The sequence below is a fragment of the Oncorhynchus gorbuscha genome, linkage group LG01 (assembly GCF_021184085.1).
Source record: "Oncorhynchus gorbuscha isolate QuinsamMale2020 ecotype Even-year linkage group LG01, OgorEven_v1.0, whole genome shotgun sequence".
Taxonomy (NCBI): domain Eukaryota; kingdom Metazoa; phylum Chordata; class Actinopteri; order Salmoniformes; family Salmonidae; genus Oncorhynchus; species Oncorhynchus gorbuscha.
The window spans coordinates 99662405-99680927 of record NC_060173.1 but is presented as its reverse complement, the minus strand read 5'-3'; the positions used below and the strand labels follow the sequence as shown (position 1 = coordinate 99680927).

General features: G+C 46.8%; 1 protein-coding gene across 1 annotated transcript in view; it reads left to right on the top strand.

Moving 5' to 3' along the window:
* LOC124047367 (receptor tyrosine-protein kinase erbB-4-like) overlaps positions 1 to 17294 on the top strand; it is a 615153-nt gene extending 597859 nt beyond the window's left edge. The window contains exons 21-29 of the mRNA XM_046367795.1: positions 4311 to 4466; positions 7346 to 7421; positions 7567 to 7713; positions 10519 to 10616; positions 10740 to 10910; positions 12498 to 12714; positions 12884 to 13018; positions 13533 to 13621; positions 13903 to 17294. Of these exons, the coding sequence (XP_046223751.1) occupies positions 4311 to 4466; positions 7346 to 7421; positions 7567 to 7713; positions 10519 to 10616; positions 10740 to 10910; positions 12498 to 12714; positions 12884 to 13018; positions 13533 to 13621; positions 13903 to 14556 (1743 nt within the window). The 3' untranslated portion in view covers positions 14557 to 17294. The remainder of the gene's footprint in view (positions 1 to 4310; positions 4467 to 7345; positions 7422 to 7566; positions 7714 to 10518; positions 10617 to 10739; positions 10911 to 12497; positions 12715 to 12883; positions 13019 to 13532; positions 13622 to 13902) is intronic.
* The last annotated feature ends 1229 nt before the right edge of the window (positions 17295 to 18523 follow it).

Here is an 18523-nt window from a genome sequence, read left to right as displayed (position 1 = left end):
ACACTCCCCTCACTCTGCTATCACACACACACACTCCCCTCACTCATACACACACACACTCCCCTCACTCATACACACACACTGTTGTCCCATTTCATTTCCTGTTCCTTGCCCCCCCCACACACACACTCTCATTTGTGATAGGTAATTAACATTAAAGAATTGGCAAGCCATCCACTTTCCATCCACTGCTTAATTGTCTTGAAAATGTAGGAGATTACAGAGAGCAAGAGATGTATGTTCAAATAAGACTCTGTCAGGACCCGTCAGCATCACGCACACCAGCTGGCTGCCACTGAACACACACACACACACACACACACACACACACACACACACACACACACACACACACACACACACACACACACACACACACACACACACACACACACACACACACACACACACACACACACACACACACACACACACACACACACACACAGTTAGTCAGTGAAACACACACTCTCACAGTCTCACAAACACTCTCACATGCACGCACTCATGTATGCACGCACACACACACACACACACACACACACACACACACACACACACACACACACACACACACACACACACACACACACACACACACACACACACACACACACACACACACACACACACACACACACACACACACACACACACACACACACACACACACACACACACACACACACACACACACATACAGTTAGTCAGTCACACACACACAATACACTTCACGAAGCACTCACACACCTACCCCTCCACCACACCACACTCACAACCTCTCCTATACCCCAAATCCTCTTCACTCTTTCTCCATTTCTCTATTCCTCCCTTCCTAACTTCCTACCTTCCTCCTTCCCTCCTCCAAAGAACACACAGAGAGCCAAGCAGTGTCCATATTTCTGATAGTCGTCTGCCTGCGTCAGAACAGAGCCATTCCCTTTCCCACCTCTGTGTTTAGCCTTCCATATCTACAGGTAATTGACTTTTAATGGATAATTAATGCTGAGCCATTCATCACACTGAATCTGAGCTGTGTTAAAGGGGGAGACACGAAGAGAGAGAGATAAAGGGAGAGAGGGGGTGGAAAGAGAAGGAGAGAGCTGGAGAGAGAAAGAGATGGAGAGTGAAGGAGAGAGAGAGGGTCTGTAGTGGATCGACAGCACAGAGGAGCAGAGGAGAGACTCCCACTCTGACAGCCTGCTTTCGTTTCAGATGGATGGGTGACAGGGTTCAAAGAACATTAGGATATGGCAGGGATTATCGTGGATGTCTGTGTGTGTGTGTGATCACTTGTGTGTCTGTGTGAACGTGATATATTGTATCATAGCAGACACATCTCCTATACGAGGGCTATCACATCATTTCAATTCGGCATATGTAATGGAGAACATCAACACAAGCATTGACCCAATCTCTTTCTTTCCATGCTGCTCTTCCTTCTCCTCTATCTCCCTCTCTCTCTCTTTTTTCTTTATTTTTCACTCTCTCTTTCTCTCTTTCCACACTGCTCTTCCTCCACACCACTCTTCCTTCTCCTCTATCTCCCCCTCTCTCTCTCTTTTTTCTTTATTTTTCACTCTCTCTTTCTCTTTTTCCACACTCCTCTTCCTTCGCCTCTATCTATATCTCCCTCTCTTTCTCTCTTTATCTCTTTGCACAATGCTTTCTCTCTATTTTGTCTGCATTTTCTCTGCCTGTTGGTATGGAAGGCCTGTCTCAAACTCCTCTTCAATACCCCCCTCCACCCCCGCTTAGAGCGAGAGAGAGGGATGGGGAGAGAGTGAGAGATAGGGAGAGATAAAGAGAGAAAGATAGAGAGGGAGAAAGAGAGAAAAGAGAAAGAGCGAAAGTTTAAAAGAAATGGGTGTGGGGGGAGATGGGCAGTTCTGTCATGGTGTTTTCTTCTTTCTCCCGAGATGGCCCAAATGAGCCAGAGTAATTATAGCCTTACCATTGTAATCTCGCCTCTTATACCACCTCCCCCCTCCTCCTCCTCCTCCTCCAACCCCCCCTTTCTCCCCCTCAACCCCCCTCCCATTCAACTAAATCCAATTTGTTATGGTTTCAAATAAGGCCTGTTCTCTGTTCTCTTGTTACTTCGCCCCAAAGTGCCTTCTCTTACTCTGAGACCAACTTAAATAGGTGAATTTGTTTTTCTTATTCTTCAGAGGCTGGGGTAATCTTGTAGCGATGTACAATGAGGACTATAGTTCTATAGCACTGGCGATATTAGTCCAGCCCCTGCTGTGGCTTTGGGATTGAATATCCTTTCATTGCTATGTGGCAGGGCCGGTGTGTGCATTTTGCTCTGCTATCAAACTCAGGACCCTCTCAGTGCGTGTGTGGGCTGCTGAAGTTCTTGATTTTTCTCTTTGTTGTTCTTTAGTTCTTCCAGACACTGTGCTCCTCAGTTTTCAGATCAGTTCACACTCACATTTACATCTCCTCCCAGGACTCGAGGGGACAGTGTTGCTGTGTTGGAGGGATGGTGATAGGAGCTGAAACATCGGGGCTGGCTGAATTATATTAAATGAATATGAAGACTAAGGATGAACATGAATATTTTTTTATCTCTACATTGAACTTCAGTCTGCAAGACTGTTTTGGGTAAACAGCTCAGATGTATAGCTTTATCTACATGTTTTTCTTGGTGCAGGGACTCCTGACCTCAAGTGTCAAAGGGAGACAGAAGAAACCCTGCTATACAACAATAGCAGCGTTGACATGCATAGGGTCTCTGCTGCACACTCCCTCCATACACACTTGAATCAATTACCCCTTTTATTGTTCTCTCCTCCTCAAAGTGTACATTTATGGATTTTTATCACGCAGATACACTAAATATACAAAAGTATGTGGACACTCCTTCAAATGTTATTTCAGCCACACCCATTGCTGACAGGTGTATAAAATGTCAATCTTCAAAGACAAACATTGTCAGTAGAATGACCTTACTGAAGAGCTCAGTGACTTTCAATGTGGCAACGTCATAGGATGCTACCTTTCCAACAAGTCAGTTCGACTAATTTCTGACTAATTTCTGCCCTGCTAGAGCTGCTTAAATCAACTGTAAGTGCTGTTATTGTGCTATTGCTGTGAAGTGGAAACATCTAGGAGTAGCAATGGCTCAGCTACGAAGTGTTAGACCACACAACTCACAGACCGAAACAGTCGAGTGCGTAGTGCCAAGTGCGTATGTGCGTAAAAATCATCTGTCCTCGGTTGAAACACTCACTACCAAGTTCCAAACTGCCTCTGGAAGCAACATCAGCACAATAACTGTTCATCAGGAGCTTCATGAAATGGGCTTCCTTGGCTGAGCAGCCGCACACAAGCCTAAGATCATCATGCACAATGCCAAGCGTCGGCTGGAGTGGAGCAGTGGAAACGCGTTCTATGGCATGATGAATTCCGCTTCATCTGGCAGTAAGTTCTGAGTTTGGCAGATGCCAGGAGAACGCTTCCTGCCCCAATGTATAGTGGAGGAGGAATAATGGTCTGTGGCTGTTTGTCATGGTTTGTGCTAGGCCCCTTAATTCCAGTGAAGGGAAATCTTATCGTTACAGCATACAATGACATTCTAGACGATGCTGTGCATCCAACTTTGTGGTAACAATTTGGAAAAGGCCCTTTCCTGTTTCAGCATGACAATACCCCCATGCAACAGTCCATACAGAAATGTTTTTTTCGAGATCGGTATGGAAGAACATGACTGGCCTACACGGAGCCCTGACCTTAACCCCTTCAATCACCTTTGGGATGAATTGGAGCCAGGCCTAATCGCCCAACATTGGTACCCAACCTCACTAATGCTCTTGTGGCTGAATGGAAGCAAGTCCCAGCAGCAGTGTTCCAACAATTAGTGGAAAGTCTTCCCAGAAAAGTGGAGGCAGTTATAGCAGCAAAGGGAGGACCAACTCCATGTCAATGCCCATGATTTTGGAATGCGATATTCTCAGAGAAAAAAAGACTCTCAGTCGGGTGTTATCGCTGCAAACAATCTATTAATTAAATTGTGTGTGACACTTCTTATTTAATTGTTCTCAAAAAAAGTATGAAACTTTGCCAAAATTATGAAATGGATTCTCCTTCTGAAGAGTCAAATCAATTATGATTTGATTATCAATTAAAGTTTTGCGTATCTGATAATATTCATGATAGTTTTGTACCCAAAGGAAATGTGATGTTGTAACTGATAATGATGGTGATAGTCATAATAATGATGATGATGATGATGATTATAATTTTTCTGATAATGACGACAATGTTTCCTCACTGTTCAGTAACAGTGTATGTGTGTTTTGCAGGGTATGATGTACCTGGAGGAGAGGAGACTGGTGCACAGAGACCTAGCAGCCCGTAATGTGCTGGTCAAGTCCCCCAACCACATCAAGATCACTGACTTTGGTCTGGCTCGGCTGCTGGACATCAATGAGAAGGAGTACAATGCTGACGGGGGCAAGGTAAGCATGGCCAGGAAAAGAGAATGTATGCTCCAAAAACACGACCTTATGCTTTATCTCTGTTTCATACTCACTACTACTTTCTCCTCTCTGTCTGTTCTCTGTCACTTCTATTCTTTTAGATGCTTGTATTCCCCTCACCTTAGTGTACTGAGTGAATAGCACACACATCCTCCTCTTAAAGTAATCAATAGGTTGCTTCTCTAATGGAACCCTGTAAAGTGCACTTATTTTGACCAGATCCCTATGGGCCCTGGTCAAAAGTAATGCTATTTATAGGGAAAGGGTGCCATTTTGGGCACTCTCAAGATAACCCAGTGAATCAGTTCAGCTGTTTAAGCTGCAGCCAGCCTCCTGCGATGTGATTCCCATCCCACTGTGTTGTGAGATCTCTGTGGGGGGGGCAGCTCTTAGACCAGGGGGAGAAAGTGCTTTTCCTGCCTGGGTTAATTTATCTCCTCTCCTCTCCTCCTCTTTAAAAAGCCCTGGAGCTTGTTCTATTGTATGATCATGATACTGTTAACCTCTAAGGGATGGGTGGCCCTAAACCGGGACGGTTGTTGCTAACGTGTGCTAATGTGACTAGAATGACGTTGTATACAACAGCCAACTTTCCGGGACATAGACATGTCTTATACAGGAAGCTTAAATTCTTGTTAATCTAACTGCAGTGACCAATTAACAGTAGCTATTACATTGAGTGAGAGTGCACAACAACAACACACCTTTATCAAAGCAAATGGTTTGATACATTCAACTCTGAAGGTAATTCATGTACTTACATTCAGTAATAATGCTCCGATTTGTCATCCTGAGGGTCCTAGTGATCAAATGTAGCATAGTTTTGTTTGATCAAATCAATTTTTATGTTCAAATGTAGGAACTGGGGTCTACAGTTTGACCCCACTGCTGTCTCTGACTCCACACCCACCCCGCCCGGCCATCTAGATGGAAAGTTAGTGAATAAGCTAATGATCCATCATGTATGACATTCCTGGGAGTGTGTAAACTTACATTATTTATTACCATAGCATTTTTCAATGTTCGCTATAGTTATGTACTTGAAAATGTATCAATTGACCAATTCGGCACATTTGGGCAAACTCCTTGCAGATTTGATACAGTAATATAATATAAGTGCAGTAATATAATTCTTTGCTGGATCAGTCTGAAACCTTGCACACACACTGCTGCCATCTGTTAGCCAAAATCTATATTACACCTAGACTCCTATCTGAAAGTATGGCCTTTCTCTTGCATTTCAAAGATGATGGAACAAATGATCTTTTACCAGATCTAATGTTTTATATTCTCCTACATTAATTTCACATTTCCACATTCTTTAAATTGTTTCCTTTCAAATGGTATCAAGAAAATGCATATCCACGCTTCAGGGTAAAATCCTTAAGAGGTTTTAAAGGGTATTTAAAAATAACTGAGCATATGACTATAACTAATGGGATATACAAATGTGGGTAGACATCTAAACTGGGTTGTCTCTGCCTCCCAAATCCACCCAATTCACTTTGTAGTGCAATACTTTTTACAAGGAACTAATGGGGTTATAGGGCTCTAGTCAAAAGTAGTGTACTAAATATGGAATAGGGTGCCATCTGGGACATTACTCTGGTCTCTAACATCACACGAGCTATGTTTCCATTAATTGTCGACATTTAGAAAGTTTGCATTGAAAATAGATGCGACAACTGCCTGCTAGGATGCGTTTATATGCAATAACAATTTACTCATATTTGCTTTATTCTAATTATGTGCCAGTGTGTTGCCTATGTGCAGACAGGGGTGATACTTGCAGATCTGAAATGATTGGATGGTGAAACCTGCCAGCCAACCAGAAAACAAGGCGGAGCAATTCAGGCAAAGTCAGAACAATCCGGGCAAATAAACATGATTGTTATAAAATTGAAGAATATATTTAGAAAGCAGTAGGCCTTTAAAATGAAATGTGGAGTGGAGCTTTATAGTTACGTGATGACATCACGTTCCCCGTGTACCTTTAAAATGATTCAGGAATCATAATTTATTTTCAAAAAACACAGTTTTCATCAACATTTGTCTCAATTATGAAAATTAGACAGAAGAAAAATCCCTTGTCGAGTGGATACAAATGTTGTGGATCTTTAGAAAATGTATCTGCTGTTTCCGTTACACATCAGTCCCACAAAATTTGCAACATTGCTTTTTTCGAAAAATCCTGGGTCAATTGAAACATGCTTAAATGACCCTGCAAAAATGGCAAAGGGTTTTCATATTGACAAAGATTTGTGATGGTTTTAGAAGGATTTCGCACAACAGAAGCTCGATACTGTGGCTTTGCTGAAATAAAATGGTCTTTTTGTCTTTTCGTTTGAGTTATTTTAGCTCAGTGGGGTTTCATTCATATTTAAATTATCAAGTAAACATCCACTATAACTGCCTTGTTGGCATAGTATTTGCAGCATATTAGCACACAGGCCTATATGACATACAAACAGCTTTAGTGAAGGTTAAGTTGACCACAAATGGTTCAGTAAACAGATAGCAACTTTACTCCCTTTTCAGACTAATCTTGGTCTGAACAATACATCCGTAGTATTGTCCTGGACTTAAAAGCACGCTCAATTGAAAATCTCCAGAACAATAGCTTTTTACTCCAAAACTAGACTTAAAACCAGCCCTTTGTTTTTTTTATTCAGTTCATGTTCTCCAACGTTGGCTAAAAAATTTAAGTTATTCTTCTCTTTACTTGTAGATGCCTGTTAAGTGAAAGCCATTTATGTGTAGCTACTTGCCTTCTTGCGTTGCGTACTTGCAGTACGTTGGGTATAAATTAGCCATTACTCATGAAATACAATAAAATAAATGTTTCTCTTTACCTCCAGATGCCAATCAAGTGGATGGCCTTGGAGTGTATTCACTACAGGAAGTTTACCCACCAGAGTGACGTGTGGAGCTATGGTAAGGCTGGGCAATATCATCAATTTAATCAACCAATCAATCAATGTGTTTTAACAGTTAAGTAAGATCCCAGGTGAAATCATAAGATTTCCAATATATCTATTATGTTTGGCAAAAAAACATTTAACCTTACACCACTTCTCAGGGGTGACAATTTGGGAACTGATGATGTTCGGGGGGAAGCCCTATGATGGCATTCCGACCCGGGACATCCCAGACCTGTTGGAGAAGGGAGAGCGTCTTCCCCAACCTCCCATCTGCACCATAGATGTATACATGGTCATGGTCAAATGTAAGCTACCCTGTATAACCTCTCTCTCTCTCTCTCTCTCTCTCTCTCTCTCTCTCTCTCTCTCTCTCTCTCTCTCTCGCTCTCGCTCTCTCGCTCTCGCTCTCGATCTGTCTCGCTCTGTCTCTCTCTTCTGCCTCACTCTCTCACACACACACACACACACACAACGCTGCTTTGACCCCAGCCATATAGTGTAGGATCACAGATGGTACAATGCCACCCTGTCCAGGCAGAGACACCATTCCAGCACTACCCTTGTGTTGCCTGGCTGTACTGTGCTGGCTGTGGCTCCTCTCTCTCCTCTGGCTGTGGCTCCTCTCTCTCCTCTGGCTGTGGCTCCTCTCTCTCCTCTGGCTGTGGCCCCTCTATCTCCTCTGGAGGTGGCCCCTCTCTCTCCTCTGGCTGTGGCCCCTCTATCTCCTCTGGCTGTGGCTCCTCTCTCTCCTCTGGCTGTGGCTCCTCTCTCTCCTCTGGCTGTGGCCCCTCTATCTCCTCTGGAGGTGGCCCCTCTCTCTCCTCTGGAGGTGGCCCCTCTCTCTCCTCTGGCTGTGGCCCCTGTATCTCCTCTGGCTGTGGCTCCTCTATCTCCTCTGGCTGTGGCTCCTCTCTCTCCTCTGGCTGTGGCCCCTCTATCTCCTCTGGAGGTGGCCCCTCTCTCTCCTCTGGCTGTGGCTCCTCTCTCTCCTCTGGCTGTGGCTCCTCTCTCTCCTCTGGCTGTGGCCCCTCTATCTCCTCTGGAGGTGGCCCCTCTCTCTCCTCTGGCTGTGGCCCCTCTATCTCCTCTGGCTGTGGCTCCTCTCTCTCCTCTAGCTGTGGCCCCTCTATCTCCTCTGGAGGTGGCCCCTCTCTCTCCTCTGGAGGTGGCCCCTCTCTCTCCTCTGGCTGTGGCTCCTCTCTCTCCTCTGGCTGTGGCTCCTCTCTCTCCTCTGGCTGTGGCCCCTCTATCTCCTCTGGAGGTGGCCCCTCTCTCTCCTCTGGAGGTGGCCCCTCTCTCTCCTCTGGCTGTGGGCCCTCTATCTCCTCTGGAGGTGGCCCCTCTATCTCCTCTGGCTGTGGCTCCTCTCTCTCCTCTGGCTGTGGCTCCTCTCTCTCCTCTGGCTGTGGCCCCTCTATCTCCTCTGGAGGTGGCCCCTCTCTCTCCTCTGGCTGTGGCTCCTCTCTCTCCTCTGGCTGTGGCTCCTCTCTCTCCTCTGGCTGTGGCCCCTCTATCTCCTCTGGAGGTGGCCCCTCTCTCTCCTCTGGCTGTGGCCCCTCTATCTCCTCTGGCTGTGGCTCCTCTCTCTCCTCTAGCTGTGGTCCCTCTATCTCCTCTGGAGGTGGCCCCTCTCTCTCCTCTGGAGGTGGCCCCTCTCTCTCCTCTGGCTGTGGCTCCTCTCTCTCCTCTGGCTGTGGTTCCTCTCTCTCCTCTGGCTGTGGCCCCTCTATCTACTCTGGAGGTGGCCCCTCTCTCTCCTCTGGAGGTGGCCCCTCTCTCTCCTCTGGCTGTGGGCCCTCTATCTCCTCTGGAGGTGGCCCCTCTATCTCCTCTGGCTGTGGCTCCTCTCTCTCCTCTGGCTGTGGCTCCTCTCTCTCCTCTGGCTGTGGCCCCTCTATCTCCTCTGGAGGTGGCCCCTCTCTCTCCTCTGGCTGTGGCCCCTCTCTCTCCTCTGGCTGTGGCCCCTCTATCTCCTCTGGCTGTGGCTCCTCTCTCTCCTCTGGCTGTGGCTCCTCTATCTCCTCTGGAGGTGGCCCCTCTCTCTCCTCTGGCTGTGGCCCCTCTATCTCCTCTGGCTGTGGCCCCTCTATCTCATCTGGCTGTGGCTCCTCTCTCTCCTCTGGCTGTGGCCCCTCTATCTCCTCTGGCTGTGGCTCCTCTCTCTCCTCTAGCTGTGGTCCCTCTATCTCCTCTGGAGGTGGCCCCTCTCTCTCCTCTGGAGGTGGCCCCTCTCTCTCCTCTGGCTGTGGCTCCTCTCTCTCCTCTGGCTGTGGTTCCTCTCTCTCCTCTGGCTGTGGCCCCTCTATCTACTCTGGAGGTGGCCCCTCTCTCTCCTCTGGAGGTGGCCCCTCTCTCTCCTCTGGCTGTGGGCCCTCTATCTCCTCTGGAGGTGGCCCCTCTATCTCCTCTGGCTGTGGCTCCTCTCTCTCCTCTGGCTGTGGCTCCTCTCTCTCCTCTGGCTGTGGCCCCTCTATCTCCTCTGGAGGTGGCCCCTCTCTCTCCTCTGGCTGTGGCCCCTCTCTCTCCTCTGGCTGTGGCCCCTCTATCTCCTCTGGCTGTGGCTCCTCTCTCTCCTCTGGCTGTGGCCCCTCTATCTCCTCTGGAGGTGGCCCCTCTCTCTCCTCTGGCTGTGGCCCCTCTATCTCCTCTGGCTGTGGCCCCTCTATCTCCTCTGGCTGTGGCTCCTCTCTCTCCTCTGGCTGTGGCCCCTCTATCTCCTCTGGAGGTGGCCCCTCTCTCTCATCTGGCTGTGGCCCTCCTCTCACACATTGGGGCCAGGGTGTTTCTGACTGACCAACAGCCTTCATAAAATCGGTCAAAATCAAATCAAATGTTATTTTATTTGACACATGCTATGTAAACAACAGGTGTAGACTAACAGTGAAATGTTTACTTACATGTCCATTTCCACAATGCATAGTTAAAGATAAATATATAAAATAAAAATAGAAATGGAAACTGTAGCAGCAGTGTATGTGGTGGTGTGTGTGTGTGTGGTGTCAGTATGCATGGTGTGTATGTGTATTTTTGTGTCTCTCTCTTGAGGAATCCTCCTACAGTATACCTTGTCCGTGTTCTCTATCTCTAAAGTTCTTTGTTGTCCCCTCCAGGTTGGATGATAGACGCAGACAGCAGGCCCAAGTTCAAGGAGCTGGCTGCAGAGTTCTGTAGGATGGCCCGGGACCCCCAGCGTTACCTGGTCATCCAGGTGACTTACCTTCCCCTCCTATACCCCTGCTTATCCTGGGGAGTAGCGTGAATGACACTCTGATGTGTGGATATCATGACTGTACAGTCATTTGTATGCCTCTCCCCCCCCCTCCCCTTCCAGGGCGATGACCGTATGAAGCTGCCCAGCCCCAACGACAGTACATTCTTCCAGAGCCTGCTGGATGAGGAGGAGCTGGAGGATCTGATGGATGCTGAGAAGTACCTGGTCCCTCACGCCTTTAATATCCCACCACTGGCATACACACCCAGGACACACGTTGATTCCAACAGGGTAAGGCTCCACTCTTCTCTCCTCTCCCCTCTTCTCTTCTCTTTTCTTCTATTTCTATTTCCTCTCCTCTCCTCTCCTCTCCTCTCCTCCTCTCCTCTCCTCTCCTCTCCTCTCCTCTCCTCTCCTCTCCTCTCCTCTCCTCTCCTCTCCTCTCTTCTCTTCTCTCTCTTCTCCCCTCTTCTCTCCTCTCTTCTCCTCTCCTCTCCTCTCCTCTCTTCTCTTCTCTTCTCTTCTCTTCTCTTCTCTCTCTTCTCCTCTCCTCTCCTCTCCTCTCCTCTCTTCTCCTCTCCTCTCCTCTCCTCTCTTCTCTTCTCTTCTCTTCTCTCCTCTCCTCTCCTCTCTTCTCCTCTCCTCTCCTCTCTTCTCCTCTCTTCTCCTCTCTTCTCTTCTCTTCTCTTCTCTCCTCTCTTCTCTTCTCTTCTCTTCTCTTCTCTTCTCTTCTCTTCTCCTCTCCTCTCCTCTCCTCTCTTCTCTTCTCCTCTCCTCTCCTCTCCTCTCCTCCTCCTCTCCTCTCCTCCTCTCCTCTCCTCTCCTCTCCTCCTCTCCTCTCTTCTCTTCTCTTCTCTTCTCTTCTCTTCTCTCCTCTCCTCTTCATCCAACAGGTTAAGGACCTGTGTACAGAATGCCCTTCTCAGTATACATTCTATTATATTCTATAAAAATGATTTTATTTCTCTTCCCTAACTTCTTTACATAGAAGCTCAGTGTCCTTTGATATTTAATCACAGTCGTATACAACCGAAGACAAAGATCACACTGAGCTACTCCATCATTCAACCTGTGTTCTCTTCATGATAAACTCCCCTTAAATTCTGCCTTAAAGTGTTTTCTTCTGATGTCTGTTTCGAATACATTGTGTTGACTGGTTGATTTCCCATGTTGGTTGGACTCATCTGTTGCACTGAAATTGGATTCCACTTCTCAGGATGTAACTGCAGTGTATATTACCACAACATACAGTACATACACAGACAGAATCTTGGAGGGCTACGTAAAACCAATAGCCACAGTATTTAGTGTGTTGTTATGGGTGATGAGGAGGACGAGAGGAGGAACAACAGAGGAGGCGATGGGAGGAGTTGACAGAAGAGGAGTGACAGAGGAGAAATATTTACAGGGTAGAGGGTTCACAGTGTGAGCTCTGGAGTCTAGGAGAAGGAAGAGAGGAGGATGAGAGGAGTTGACAGAGGAGGAGTGATTCTGAGTGTGTAGCTATAAGGTGGAGGGTACACAGCGTGAGAGAGTCTCCTCGGTGAGTGCTGACTACACACCTGCAGACCACCGCTGAGACTGAGAGATCAGGAGGGGTAGGAGGTGACGGGGACGGGTAGAGACCACTGAACCACAGTAGGGGAGAGGACAGGGGAGGATGACGGAGGAGGATGAAGGAGGGATGAGGGGGGAGAGTGTTGGAGCATGGGGAGAAGGGAGATGAAGGAGACTGACTCTCCCTTGAACCAATACTTTTGAACACAAGTACCAACACTCAGGAGTATGTATTAGAACCCTGTGTCTTCTTATGCCCCTGCAGAACCCACAGCCCATCAATGTGCACAGTACATTAAACCTCTCCTTGTTTCCCTACAGAACCAGTTTGTGTACCAAGACCCTAGTTTCGATATGGAGGACATGTTGGGGACCATCCCGCGGGTGCTGTCCCTGTCCCCAGGGGACCAGTCTGCAGGGGGGCAGGGCGGTAGCGGCCCGGAGCACCAACGCTTCGAGGACCAGCGCTGTAACGGCACACTGAGGAAGCAGGCAACTCCCCGGCCAGCGGGACCTCCTGGTTCAGACGGAGCACCAGGTGACACCTCTTTTACCGCTGTTATTTTAGCTTCCTTGATGCTTAATATATTTAGTTGATTTTTAATATTTGTTTGTTTGTTTGTGTTTTATTTGCCTGCGTACAGCATTGAAATTCCTATGTAATGAAAAACCCTATACAAATAAATGGTATTATTATAATTATTTAGCCTCAGGTGCAGTGGAGAGCAGCAGTGGACAGCGCTACAGTGCAGACCCAACCATCATGCTGGGGGAGAGAGGAGCTAGAGGAGACACCGACCAGGATGGATACCTGACCGCCATGAGGGAGAAGGCCACCTCAGGTACAACATGGTGTCACTATTCATTGTTTTCCTTTTCTCACGTGATGCCATGTACGACAGGAAGCACTTCTTAACTGTTTATGATGTCTTTCCCTGAAACATTTTTTTATCCACAGCCAAAGACTTCGATTTGTACATTTTGGTGCTTTTAGTTCTGAAGCTTTGCAATAACTGATCCAGTTAGACAAAATACAAAAGTTCAGAAATTGTCAAATAGGTGAACTGTTCTGATCCTTTCCAATGAGCCTTGTCTGTTACCAGAGGGGTGTACTGTTCTGTAGTGTACCTGGTGATATCAGATTCCAAGTTTCATCATCTCCTTCTCTTTCTCACCCTTTGATTCAGACAGAGAGCTGTAGAGACCAAGGCTTACACACCATCACACACACATAGAGGCATGTCAGATGCTAGTGAAGAGATCCGTAAGATCAAAATACTGCAAGCCTTCTGTTCATCCTTTGAATGCCTCTAACCTCTCTCTATATATATCTCTCTCTCTCCCCCTCTCTAACAGACTATCTCAACCCTGTGGAGGAGAACCCATTCGTGACTCGTCTGAGGAATGGAGCTGCCCTAACCCTGGACAGCTGTAACCCCTATCAGGTCAACTTTTTAATTAGTATTAGGACTATTTCTTATGGACTGCTCACTCCTGTATTTATACACCCTTTAATTTTTACTGTTATCCACATTTTCCCCTTTTTTTCTACTCTTTTTTTTTATCTGGTAAAGTGTGTTTTGACTCCTGTTAGTCCTGAGGAGTCAAAAGTCATTTGTTCATGACATCTACTACCCAAACACATGGAATTGTCATACGATAGTAATAACATGGACCATCTAGCTATTTGAAAGCACTTTGACTAAACTTTGACTTGACTTGACAGGTGGCACCCAGCGGCCCCCAACAGGCAGGCTCTGGCCCCAGAGTGGAGGACGAATACGTCAACGAGCCCCTCTACCTCAACACCTTCCACAACCCCGGAGTTGGAGACTACAGTGACTACACCCTGAAGAAGAATGGGTTCACTGGGGGACACAACCCTGCCCTCGCCACCCTGGTAAGCCAACCAGGCGCCACTGGCCTCACCGCTGGTCAATCAGGCACCGCCCAGGCAGGAAACACTGGTCACAGCGTCCAGGCAGCCCACGCCCATGGAGTCTCTGCACAACCAGGATACTCTGTTCCTCCAGGCCTCGGTACAGCCGGCACCCACCCAGCCCACCCCTCCCACCTAGCCCACCCCGGGTATACCCTTCACCCCGGCCTCACAGGCACCATCATGTTGGACAAGAAGAATAGACAAGACAAGAACAAGACTTTTGACAATCCAGAGTACTGGCAGCATAGCCTCCCTCCCAAGGCCACCCTGCACAACCCTGAGTACTTGCAGGACTGCAGCACACGCTTCTTCTACCGGCAGAACGGCCGCATCCGGCCCGCCGTGGCCGAGAACCAGGAGTACCTGACAGAGTTCGCCCTGAAACCTGGGACCGTGCTGCCGCCCCCACCCTACAGACAGAGGAACACTGTGGTGTAACGGGGAGGAGGATGAGGAGGAAAGAGGGTCTGGGCCAGGAAAGGTGGAAGACAAGGGGAGGAGGAGGGGAGGATGGGAAGTCCCTCTCTCACTCAGCCACACAATATTTACGTATCAATCCTGGTTCCCTTCACCAGCACTGGACTGACACATCTGAACTGACACTGGATTACAGTAACATTACAGTAATATTATATTATAAGACATAGTGCTGAGAGCCTCCCACCTTCTACGAACCCAGGACTGATGTTCTCCTCTCTGTCTGTCTATGTCCTCTACACTGGATTACAGTAACATTACACAGAAGTACTACAGTAATGTTACAGTAATATACACTGAAAGTTTTCACAGATTCACCTGTAACCGAATACCCGAGACCCGATCCGAGACCCGAGAGGGGTCGGATCCAGAATTCTAAATAATGTCACGGGTCTGAGTCAGATTTGATATGATTGTCACGAGTCTCGGGTATGTGTAATTGTAACTAACTTGTCCGGAAGAACCTGTAAAGATCCAAACGCGACTGCTGCAGAAGAGAGGGAGAGAGAGAAATTGCGTAATTTATGCTGCTACTCTTGCTTTTCACGAGAGTGGTGCGTGTAGCTTGTTGTTGTTGTTGGCCAATCATAGGTCATCAAAGAGGCAGTAGGCTACAGTCATAGAGTCTCCGTGTGGGGCAAAAGTTAGGAGATAGCTAATCAATGGAAGATGGAATTAAAATTACAGAATTAAAATTTCAAGGAGAAGGATAGGCTACAACGACCAAGAGACAATAGGTAGGCTGCTACTTTATATTCTAAAAGGAGTTGTTTGTAACTGTGTAAGACGAGAAAGTGCATGCAGCCTCAATTAGCCTAGCTAACTAGCTAGCTTAAGTAGCTGCTCTTGGTTGGATGCACTCAAGACAGGTACTACGTAATCATATTCAATGATAAATAACCTAGCTTTGGCAGCTATTAGTCTACGATAGCGAGAGTTGGCTTGGTTGGTTGCCATCTTTCGTCTCTCCCTCCGTGCTCCCTGTGTCACTTGCTCACATTCACAGTAGCCTACACATACAGCACGGCCCCTGCTAGAGCATCACCTCTCTCTATCTTCTCTCCCTTGCGCTTTATCAGCTCCGTTAATAAAGTAGCTTAAAAATGTACTTTTCTGCTGCTTCCCTCACCCGGATTGGATCAGACCAGGTCTGGAACCTAGTTGTCCTCAGGTCCATTTGGAATGGGTCTCTATATTGAAAAATATATATTTATGCATATTAGGTCCGGGTGGGAAAGCCCAGGTCCATTTCGGAATGTGTCCAACTTTTTGAACACGTCAATACATTTAATATAAACTACTGAGAGCCTCCCCCCACCCAATAACCCAGGACTGGTTTGATAATTGACAGCCTCCCCGGTCACTCTCAGCCCCATTCTTAACTCCTCCTATACCTCACCCATTACTCACCCTCAGCCCCGCCCCTTCAGTGTTGATTACAACAACAACAGAAGGCTAAGTGAAAAGTTACATGTAATGACAAACAGTGTCGGTCTCTGTAGATGTGAACAGACAGGACAGGCCAAGGAACAAGGAACTTGAAGCACTTACACTTACAGTATATTGTTTGCTCATGATCTCTAATATATTATTTTATTACTAATACGATTTGTGTAAGAACCATGCAGTGATTCACAATCAATACACTACACTGAAAGTCTTGGAGCAGCACATTTTTCCAACTGGGTTAAATGCATATTGTAGCAATCCACCATCCACACATACAGTAATGTCATAGATAGCCGTTGGTGTGCAGTATATCAGGTTCATATAAGAGAACACGCATACATCTGTGTATACACTGCTGTTCCGTGACTGTCTCTCAAGCCCCAGCCACGCCATACATCTGTCACATAATGTGGAGGATGCATTCCTGTCAGCTGACTGGCGGGCTGGCTGGCTCTGTGCGGCGTCTTTGATGTTGACATGGTTCGAACCCCTCTGAATATGCAGTAGAATTCGTACATTTATTATACAGCTCCGCTCATATCAGCTATAACATGTTGTATTTCGCGAAGAAGGAAGACGTGCGCCCCAACCTTGAAACATCAATAACCCTGTTCTAATTCTATATGCGTACGATATAGACATGCATGCACACAAAAATACACAAATACACACATATACACATACACACAGAGAAAGAGATAACATTAGCGCCGTGTGCATTACGTTTTTGGACCAGGACCTCCATTGCCCTTGGATTCTAAAGCAGTGGAGATAACAGAAGCAAAGGCAGGGCAGCGGGATGAGAGGACAAAGCCATTCAGCAAGTAAATGCCACAATGTCATATGTATGCGAAGCTTGAAGGGCCTATGCTGAACATAGTGAAATACAGCAAGAAGAAAGTGCCACAGGATTTAAGAGGGAATAGGCTTATCTGTAAGGAGAGGATCGCCACCACCCAGCCATGGTGTTCCTTCTAACCCACATGACTTCTGAGGCAGACAAATGACAAACCCCCGAATCGATGCAGTCATAGAATATAAATAGGAATCTGCTATATGTTGCAATATCTGTTTTTTTACAGACAAACCCTGGCAGAGTCTGTCTGTTTGCTTCCCTATCAGAGCTGGTAAACAAAAACCTCAGGAGAGGACTGATAAGATGGGGACTGTACTCTGAACTAGACACAGCCAGCCAGCCAGCCAGCCAGCCAGCCAGCCAGCCAGCCAGACAGACAGACAGCCAGACAGACAGACAGACAGACAGACAGACAGACAGACAGACAGACAGACAGACAGACAGACAGACAGACAGACAGACAGACAGACAGACAGACAGACAGACAGACAGACAGACAGACAGACAGACAGACAGACAGACAGACAGACAGACAGACAGACAGACAGAGATGGCAGGGTTGTGTTAATTTGGTACCAAACAGAAGACAGACTGAAAACAGAAGACAGACTGAAATAGTGAGTGATTACCTGGACGTTGTGAAGCGGTTTGTTACGGTGTCCCATAATGAACATGATTCACATGTGTGGAGAAATGAAGGATTCAAGGGGACTGGATGTGTGGCAAGCAACAGACACCAGTTTTTCTGGGATGGGAGAGGCCTGAAAACTTGGTCTGGTCCTGGGCGTTAAGGAGCATAACTAAGCCCCAATGTGGTGGACACTACCCTGCAGGACACTACCCGGCATTGTGAGTGCTTGTCAAACTGAATAGGAGAGAGAGCCTGAGAACCTGATCTGGTCTTGGGTTGGCCATGGGTAGTGAGGAGTGAAGAAAGCATGGAAATACACTGGATTCAAACCTATTACTCACCAAGTAGACTGTCATCATTACCAGACATGTTCTGTGGATTAACAGAACATCAGATAAGGACAGTTGAAATGCTGTATTTATTACTATATTACAACTAAAACAAGACTGTCTGAACACCAAACTGGTCCATAAAACCAAGGCATTTGCTCCACCACCAAATTCCCCTCCCCTACTACGTAAAGTATAGTGCATCCCCTCTCCAACAGTTTGAACTGAGGAATAAAACTGTGCCAAAACATTTGGAGAGATGTCCTTCCTCCACAATTACATTTTCATTAAGGAAACACAGGAGCTACAGCGATCGAGGACATTGAACACTTTTCTATTCATGTTTGACAATAATGTTGAGATGGTACAGGTAGACAGACACCATATCTGTGGGAGGCCAGATCCATGTGTCTCAGAATACTGAGATGATTCTTGTTTTGCTGCGAGTAGAGGGGGAATACTGTCATCTAGAAAGAAATATTTTGATTTTGGCCTTTTAGATTTTTGGGCAATTTGATAGGACTTATTAACCATTCTGGCACAGCCAAACCTCTCTCTTCATTGTTTCCCCAGCCAGAAGCACATCCGATTCTCCATCGGTTCATTTTAATGATCTTTTATCTATCGCATTGCAGCTAGAGAAAAAGCAGATAGCCTACTCCA